The following is an 8,796-nucleotide window of genomic DNA, read 5'->3' on the forward strand; positions in this document are numbered from 1 at the left end:
AGGCTCGTCGCCTGCTTTGGGAGCATCCTCACATCAAGGTTCATGGCATTCGTAGATCAACAAATTCGACAACCCACAATTTAGCTTAGTTTGCTTTGTCTTTACTTTCTCTGTTGTTTTTATATTATGATTTCCCCCTTCTATAACTGATGTACTTATGGCAGATGTCATTCATGGTTAATGGAAGCAAACTACATTTTATGTAAAAAAATTATGATCATATAACTTTTAAAGTTTAATGACAAAATTACAAGAGACCTAAAATTTAGGGACTCATTTATTTAGTTTACCCTTAAAACTGTTTGGGTCACATATTACAATCCGTTTGCAAATAAACCTAAGCCCATGAAACGGAATCCGACCCGGATCGCCGTCATAGTTCTTAAATTCCAATATTTAGACAAGCTTTAAACCCTAATATTTTTCTTCTGCCTGTTTGCGCCTCTTCGGCCCCCCCCCCGCCTTCTCGGTTCTCTGTTTCTCACTTCTCTTTTCTATGGGGAAACCAAAGCACTACCGTCCTCCGGCAAGTTATTCTTAAACTTTAACATTCAATTTAACAATTTAATTTTTCAATATTTAGACTTGTTCGATGGATTTTTTTTCTCACAAGTTATGGTGAAATTTTACAGGGAAAGAAAAAGGAAGGTAATGCTGCGAGATATGTGACGAGGTCACAAGCTATTAAGATCCTTCAAGTTAGCCTATCGGATTTCAGGTTCATTCATTTTCTTATTATCTATAGCTTCTTAGATTAAGTAGCTAAGAATTCGGAACTAATGAGCTTCATTAAGCTGGGATTAGTTCATCAGGTAGCATTTGATTACTAGTCCCGCTACCTGTCTTTCGCTGACTGAAGTGAAAAGTAGTATGTTTGAAAATATTTTAGAAGTTTTAACCTTATTATTATGATTTTACTTCAGTATGAGTTTACTACTTCGTTTTATGTTAAGCTACATTTTTATCTTTTTGCTTTTTTTAATTGAAAATGTTTTCTTTTTATCAAACTTCGACGATGTAGTAAGAAAATAGCGAAAAAAGTATCAATCACAGGATACATTTGTGGAATAAGAGAAGATCTGGAGTTGTTTCGGTGGGGTGTATTATTTTGCGTTTGAATATGGTTTGCATCGTTCTGTTTTGATAGATTCAATATTGCAGGAAGTTATGCATTCACAAAGGAGTCTTCCCGAGGGAGCCAAAGAAGAAGGTGAAAGGAAACCATCATACTTACTATCACTTGAAGGATGTCATGTACATTCTTCATGATCCGTTACTGGAGAAGCATAGAGAAATAAGGGCATATAAAAAGAAGATAAAGAAAGCTAAGGCCAAAAAGAATGATGAGCTAGCAAAGCTTCTTATATCTCGTGCACCTTCTTACAAGCTTGACATGGTCATCCGTGATAGGTTTCTTAAGCAATATTTGAGCTTTTTATTTCCCATCATTTGTAAATATTCTTGAGTATCTAACATATGCTTGGTATTTTAGGTATCCCACGTTTATTGATGCACTTAGAGATTTGGATGATCCTCTTACAATGGTGCACCTGTTTGCAATGTTGCCTGCCATTGATAGACTTAAAATTGAAGTGAAGCGCATTCATAATTGTCGAAGGTTGACATTTTTTTAAGTGAGAAAAGAGGCAAGACCGTATAGGTTTATTGTTACCTTCTATAGTCTTACCAGTTGCATCTTTCTATTCTTGGTCCTTTGTCAGGTTGTGTCATGAATGGCAAGCATACATTTCTCGTACCCATAAATTACGGAAGGTTTTTGTGGCTGTAAAGGGTATATATTACCAGGTACTACACCATTATGTTGTTAATTATGTTTCTGTTTGGATATAAGACTTTCTTTCTACTGTGCTATTATGCATATTTCTTAAGATTACCCTCTTTCCTGTGCAGGCTGAGGTTGATGGTCAAAAAATCACATGGTTAGCGCCGCATGCACGTCAACAAGTATTGACTGATGATATTGACTTCAATGTCATGTTAACATTTTTGGAGTTTTATGAGGTTCGATCTCTCTCTCTCTCCCATCCAAGTTTGTATCTGAAGGATACGGGGTCTTTTATTATTGATTTATGGTCAGAAAGGTGGAACGTGTGTCATAATATCTGAGAAACCAGGGTAAAATAAACTTTAGCCAAGCATGACATGAATATAGGAACTGTTTCTTTTATATTATTTTTTAAGTCTTCCTCCAGTATTACCTTGCTACTTTCATAATTAAGTTTTTGTAAATTGTTTCAAGCTGCTTTATCCCCAAATATGTTATCTCGGACTGCTAGTTTCTTCCTTGACGGCGTGTATTTATTTTGGGTGCAGACACTTCTTGGCTTTGTCATTTTTCAACTTTATCATTCCATAAATGTGAAGTATCCTCCTATTCTGGATCCTCGGTTGGAAGCTCTTGCTGCAGGTTTGCTTTGTTGCTTAATGTTTTGTAATTAAAGTATAAAACTTTCACAATCTTTCTAAATTCATTTTTGAGTGGTGACTGAATAATTCTTGTAAATTTCTTCCTCCTGGCTGTCAATGATGGTGTGCTCTGTTTCTGAATACTGCAGATCTCTATGCATTATCAAGGTATTTTGATGCTAACTACAGAACTTCTGTTCAAGAACTTCAATTTGATGGTTCATCTAGATTGGATCAAGAGCAGGAGGAGTCTAACATAAGACTTGCACAACTTCAGCATCAACTGCCTGCCAATGAACCTGGTGCACTGATGCACCTTGTTCAAGATGCATCTGGTGAAATTGAAGAAGATGAAGCTACCAGGGACTGTAAAAATCTTTTTCGAAACAAGAAGTTTTTCTTGAGTCGTGAGGTTTGTTTAATTCTTCCTTGCTAAGAATTTTATGTCAATTACAAGATTGCTTCCATTTTGTTCATCAATTTGATGAACATGAGAATAGAAGTACAATTTGTAGATTCCATTTCTTTCTTTATGTTAGTTCATTTGTGTTGGGATAGTTCCTAATGTCTCCGTGTTTAGGTTCCGAGAGAGTCCTTGCTTTTCGTCATTCCTGCTTTTGGAGGTATTGTTTCTTGGGAAGGAGATGGAGCCCCGTTTTCTGAAAATGATGATAGCATTACTCATCAGGTGTGCTAATAAACAGACCATATGTGACATTTGTAGATACCTGGGAATTTTGGTTTTGGAGATTTCAATTTTTACTTGTTGCTTTTGTCTGTGTAGATTGTGGACAGACCTACACAAGGACATGTATACCTTTCAAGAGAATATGTTCAACCACAGTGGGTTTTTGACTGTGTAAATGCACGGGTCATCTTGCCAACTGAACCATATATGGTTGGGAGGTAAATTTTGGGAACCAACTCATGAAATATCTTTTCATTACCAAGTGTTATACCTCTTTGCTTTTGTAATGATTCAACGGATGACCTGCTCTCGTTATCAGTGTTTGATATTGCTTTTTTCTTGCAAATAGGGACCCTCCACCACATCTTTCGCCTTTTGTCGATGATGAGGCTGAAGGTTATGTTCCTGATTATGCGAAGACCATTAAACAGCTACAGGCTTCTGTGAAAAGTGATGTTAAACCTTTGCCTGGTATGGGAAATGATGACTTGGATAGCTCTAAAATTTTGCTGGCTGAAGGATTTATCAATAGAACAGAGGCTATGGAAGCTGCTGAGAAGAAACGACAGGTATGTAGTGGTGGAGTTACGGGAAGCCTGATACACAATAGAGATTTAAAAAATGTATTGTTTACATGAGAAATTCCAATGAAGTTCATGTTTGCCCCAACTGACTGTAAGTGTTTCATTGGTTGCAGATGATGCTTCTAGAGAAGCAGTATCATGATGAATTGAAAAGGGAACTTCAAGGTGTCTCAAGTATAAATAAGCAGAACTCCGAGAACACCGAGTCTAAGGAACAATCCCTTCCTGATGTAGAACCAAATCCCGAGGATCCGTCGGGACTCATGATGTCACGTAGAAAGAGGGGGCTTGCTAAAGCCATCGAGGTAACTTCATTGGCCTTTATAATAGACTTTTTGTCACAGCTTAATAGGCCTGGCATTCACTCTTATCATAGTTTTATTATGGTTTACCTTTTGATTTGAAAGTCGGCCAGCAGAGATTTATTTAACATTGATTCCATCATAGTAGTTCCCAGTGAACAATAGTCAACTCTTTTTAGAGATTATCTAATTTGGAGAAAAGAATAAGGATGAGAGGGGATGATGGTTAAAGTTCATGTTATTTGGACCAGACTAGTGTTGGATATGGTATGGCATCTAACATGGGTAACTTGTTTGAAGATGTGTTGAATGCGTACTTTAAGAAAAAAATAAGAGTCCGGGTAACATAGGTTAAAGTTGCTGTATAACACCTAAAAATCTTTGTGCATCATTTATGATGTCATCTTCGTTTTTGACTTGATCGCATTTCTCTTTGATCAGATTGGCAAGCAGCGGAAGAAGGATCATGTTGAGAAACTCAAGGAGCGGAAGAGGAATATTGAAGCAGCTCAGAAATCAGAGAAGAAGCATAAAAAAACTCAACTTTCTTGAGTATTTTTCAATCTGTAATATTGCTTGATTACAAAGCTAGTTTAAGTTATTATTTATTCTAAGTTGAACATTGCCTGCAATTGTTGTAATCTGGCAAAATTTTTGTTGAAGTTATGGTTTGAGATGATTAAAAAAACAAACAAGCTAGGTCCCCTATTTCCTTGTTCTGAAGCTGCCATTGAACCAAAATGTTGGAGCCTATTGTGATGAAGAAAATGTTAAAAAAATTCGTTATAGGAAACTTGTTTTCCTTTTATTTATTTTCATTTCCCTAACCCTAATTCAAAGGTAGAGTAAGAGTGCTTCTTGTATCGGTAACATAACAAGCTAACTGTCAAATGAAATAAGCGTAGTAAAGAAAAGAATGCGATACGCCGAGACTAACGAGCTTCCAATTTTAAATTGATTTGATCTTGTTTGAAAAGAAAAAAGGGGTGATGAAATCAAAAGAAAGAGAAATCAAGATTTGAAATATGATGGTAAAGAAATAAAACAAGGTATATCTTTGAAAAAAAATTAATAAGATGAAAATAGTCTCAAGCGTCGTTTTGCCTTAATTCTGATTGATCATCGAAAGAGATTTTACTCTGAATATATGCCGGTTATAGTCTACAAAGTTCAACTCTTGTAACTTATTTTCTCTCTTTGGTAAATCAATATTCTCAAATTAATCTATGAAATTTAGTCCTTACTTAAACTAACCACGGCTATTGCTATTAGTTCCAATGCAACTTTAAACGTTGGAAAAATCCATGCTCAGATTATGGTGTCCCAATGAGAGTCAAACTTGATCTCGATTCATCTTAGCGGACTGCCACTAAGTTTGTTCATAGAAAGTTGAATTATGATCAACTGATTCTTCCTCCCAAGCTGTAAATCCAAACATCTTTAAAGATAATGTCGATTGCCAAATCAAGATTTTAGAAAATCGAAAATATTATCCGAATATGTTAAAAGTGTTTTTCAATTATCACAATAGGAATTGAGTCGAAGGTACCTTCTCAAGCTTCACCCTAAGATGGTATTTATAGCATAGAGAATTATAAAAAATAAAATAAAATATTTAAAATAAAATATCTAAAAGATAAATTATGAAAATAATTGTAGACACTTATTTTTGTCTGAAACTTTTATTTAGATTATATTTTATATTATATAGTATAGTATATAATATATAGTATATATTATATTATATTATATTATATTATATTATATATTTAGTATTTTATCATACTTATATATGGTAATATATATTATAAGTATAGTATATTTTATAATATTATATTATTATTATTATTATTATATTAGTATTATAATATTATTATTTTTTTTACAATATTAATATTATTTTGGTTTTGGTATTTTTTAGGTTTAAATCTTGTCCAAGTCCAGCAATGATCCAAGACAATGTTGAGGTCCAAATAAATACACAATCAAGCAAGTAGGCCTGACCCATCAAGCAAGCTCAGTTGGAAAGGAGGTCTATTAGGGTTTTGAGTTTAGCATGAGTGCTGCATCAACCATAGCCGTTAGATTTGGCCCTTTGATCCAACGATCGAAAATGCTCCAGGAGATCCAAAGGTCATCGATAAGCAAAAAAGTGACGCGTGAAGATCACTCGCCGACGAAACGACTCAACACGTTGTATCACGTGCCAAATCGAGACCCATTTTCTGAACATTTCAAACCATTTTGGAAACAAAGATCAAACCCAAAATGGAAACCGAATTAAAATCAACAAAGGTCAACCAAATCAAGAAAGGAAAGGAAACAATCCTTTCCCAAAAATTTTCGATGCAAACCGAATCGAAAGAGGAAAAAAATTTCTTATTCATGCAAGATTCAAGGGAAAAATATTCCCAATTCGAAGTTATAATAGCCACCTACAAAACCGAGAAAAAGGAACCAATGATAGCTATTCGAATACCAAAGAAATCACAAAGAAACCAAGAAAGAAATAGCTGATTTTGGTCAACCAAATCAAGAAAGGAAAGGAAACAATCCTTTCCCAAAATTTTCGATGCAAACCGAATCGAAAGAGGAAAAAAATTTCTTATTCATGCAAGATTCAAGGGAAAAATATTCCCAATTCGAAGTTATAATAGCCACCTACAAAACCGAGAAAAAGGAACCAATGATTAGCTATTCGAATACCACAAGAAATCACAAAGAAACCAAGAAAGAAATAGCTCTGATTTTGGCTTGGAGAAGGAACGGCTGCCGGAACTCGAAAGGTCGTCGTCGGGAAATGTAAAAGTCAAAACTTTTAGTGTTAGATCCACACAGATCAGGGCGTTTTCTTGATATTTGGAGGTTAGATTTGGCTTCGAGATGTTGAGAGGAGTCAAGAGGGTAATTTTTTCAAACTTGAACTCCTAAATAATTCAGCTCATCCTTCTTATAGATTATGCTGACTGGGCCTCATAAACACTGTTGCTGCTGATTGCATCATCGGATTTTGCTACGTCGTGTCCCAAGTTGTACCTATATCTTCAATCATGATTTCAAAAAAAAAAAATGCAGAATTCATGTTGGTTCTGGAAAATAATTTCTTATACGAAAATAAGTGAACCAAATCAATAATATCAAATTAACAACAAGAAATAATTATCAACAATATATATGCAAATTTAAACATTCATAGGAACTCAAGCTTTAGCTGGAAACAAATCCTAAATTTGGTTCAGTGTGTTTTGCAAGTTTTGACCCATTACAGTTAAAACTCTATAAATTAATAATGTCAGGACCAGATAAATTTATTAATTTAGAGAGTTATTAATTTATCGATAAATTAATAATTATTAATTTAAAGAGTTTTTAAGTAATTATATTGTACATACCAAACAAAAAGGCAAATTAGTCTATGCCTCTTAGAATTACGTTGCAAGAGATGAGTTAAATTAATAATGAGCTCCAAATAGACTTGAACTTTAAAGGAAAACATACAACTATTGAATCATATTTCAATAGAGTGTAATATATTTTTTTTCAGTTTCTATGAATTATTAATTTATGATTTTCTTGAGACCGAAAATAATAAAGGGATCTCACGAAAAATTATTATCTTATTATTTTATCGAGTTTTTTAATTTTTTACATTGGCCCAAGTCGGGACCAGACAAATTTATTATTTTAGAGAGCTTATTAATTTACCGTGTATTAATTTAAAGAGTTTCTACTGTATATTTATCTGGCGATAACATAATTAGATTTTTCATTGAAGTGGAAGGAACTGATCTGCTTGTAAATTTGATGGAACTTTTGGTATCAAACTTTGGAATTTAATGAAACATGTCCAAAATCTCTTTCTAAAAACATAACAAAAAGGGATTTAAATTTGGACTTTTTTTAATGTCCTCTTGTTCTAAAATCTCGTCCGATTAATTTGGAAGATTAGGGTCATGCATTTAATTCTAGCGTTGGCGGTGAATAGGTTTTTCTGCATCCAACACTAACCCATTACATTCACTTTCTACGTTTCCTCACAGCAGAAACTTTAGCCGCCCGCCCGCCCGCCTCCTCCTCCGATCCAAACAATGGGCCGCGTCCGTACGAAGACGGTGAAGAAATCGTCTCGTCAGGTTATCGAGCGGTATTACTCCGAAACAAGATCGCCGGTTTCTCGCGGCATTTCGCTGAGCTACAAGAAGAGCGCGAGCGAGCATGGATTTCGTTCCCGATGAATCGGCAATTTAGGTTGATCAAATAGAAGTTGATAAAGAAACTCTGGATATGCTTTCGGTTCTTGGGATGGCTGATATTCCTCGACTTGTTAAGGTTGACCCAGTTTCTGTGGTTTCTCAAGTTGGGTATGGTCGAGGTGATGGACCCAGAAGGAGGTTTTAAGTGGTGGGTTTTCGTTGTCTTAAGTTTGTTATTTTTTCCTTTGGCAGGTTTTGAATTTTGTATTTTTATTGTTGAACAATTTTGGTTATTTTTAAATGCTACTGAAACTTATAAAGTTTGATATGTACTTTCTTTTGAAGGTGCTTGGAATGGTTAATATTAGTTGTTAGTTTGCTTAATTAATTCCAATTGATTTCATTTTCTCTTTGAATTTCTTTTATATAACAACGCTTGATTTTAGCTGTTGAAAGATCGAAATGGTGAGTTTAAGAGTATAATTAAAGACTCTCATTTGGCATTTCTATTTGGAGTTCCTTTTCAAGTCAATGAATCCCAATTCTCAGGGAATTTGTTTGCAATTTTCAGAGGCAATTGCAAGCAAGGAAATAAAGGATGT

General features: G+C 34.5%; 1 protein-coding gene and 1 pseudogene across 1 annotated transcript; both read left to right on the plus strand.

The window, feature by feature from the left end:
* The first annotated feature begins 427 nt into the window (after positions 1–427).
* On the plus strand, positions 428–4,595 carry LOC120121675 (pescadillo homolog). Its single transcript, XM_039140983.1, has 13 exons — positions 428–526; positions 633–718; positions 1,162–1,410; positions 1,493–1,618; positions 1,722–1,806; positions 1,912–2,022; positions 2,335–2,428; positions 2,577–2,839; positions 3,008–3,115; positions 3,212–3,333; positions 3,465–3,684; positions 3,813–4,004; positions 4,443–4,595. The coding sequence occupies exons 1-13, from the start codon at positions 497–499 to the stop codon at positions 4,551–4,553; spliced, it is 1,797 nt and encodes a 598-aa protein (XP_038996914.1). The 5' UTR covers positions 428–496; the 3' UTR covers positions 4,554–4,595.
* Positions 4,596–7,964: 3,369 nt separating this feature from the next.
* On the plus strand, positions 7,965–8,438 carry LOC120121711 (annotated as a pseudogene).
* Positions 8,439–8,796: the final 358 nt, after the last annotated feature.

The sequence above is a fragment of the Hibiscus syriacus genome, unplaced genomic scaffold (assembly GCF_006381635.1).
Source record: "Hibiscus syriacus cultivar Baekdansim isolate YM2019G1 unplaced genomic scaffold, ASM638163v2 tig00110378_pilon, whole genome shotgun sequence".
Taxonomy (NCBI): Eukaryota; Viridiplantae; Streptophyta; class Magnoliopsida; order Malvales; family Malvaceae; genus Hibiscus; species Hibiscus syriacus.

Coding starts and splice junctions, on each gene's coding strand:
- LOC120121675 (XM_039140983.1), top strand. CDS start 497: ATGGGGAAACCAAAGCACTACCGTCCTCCG. Junction 2,840..3,007: donor AGTTTTTCTTGAGTCGTGAG/GTTTGTTTAATT, acceptor CTCCGTGTTTAG/GTTCCGAGAGAGTCCTTGCT. Junction 4,005..4,442: donor GGCTTGCTAAAGCCATCGAG/GTAACTTCATTG, acceptor CTCTTTGATCAG/ATTGGCAAGCAGCGGAAGAA.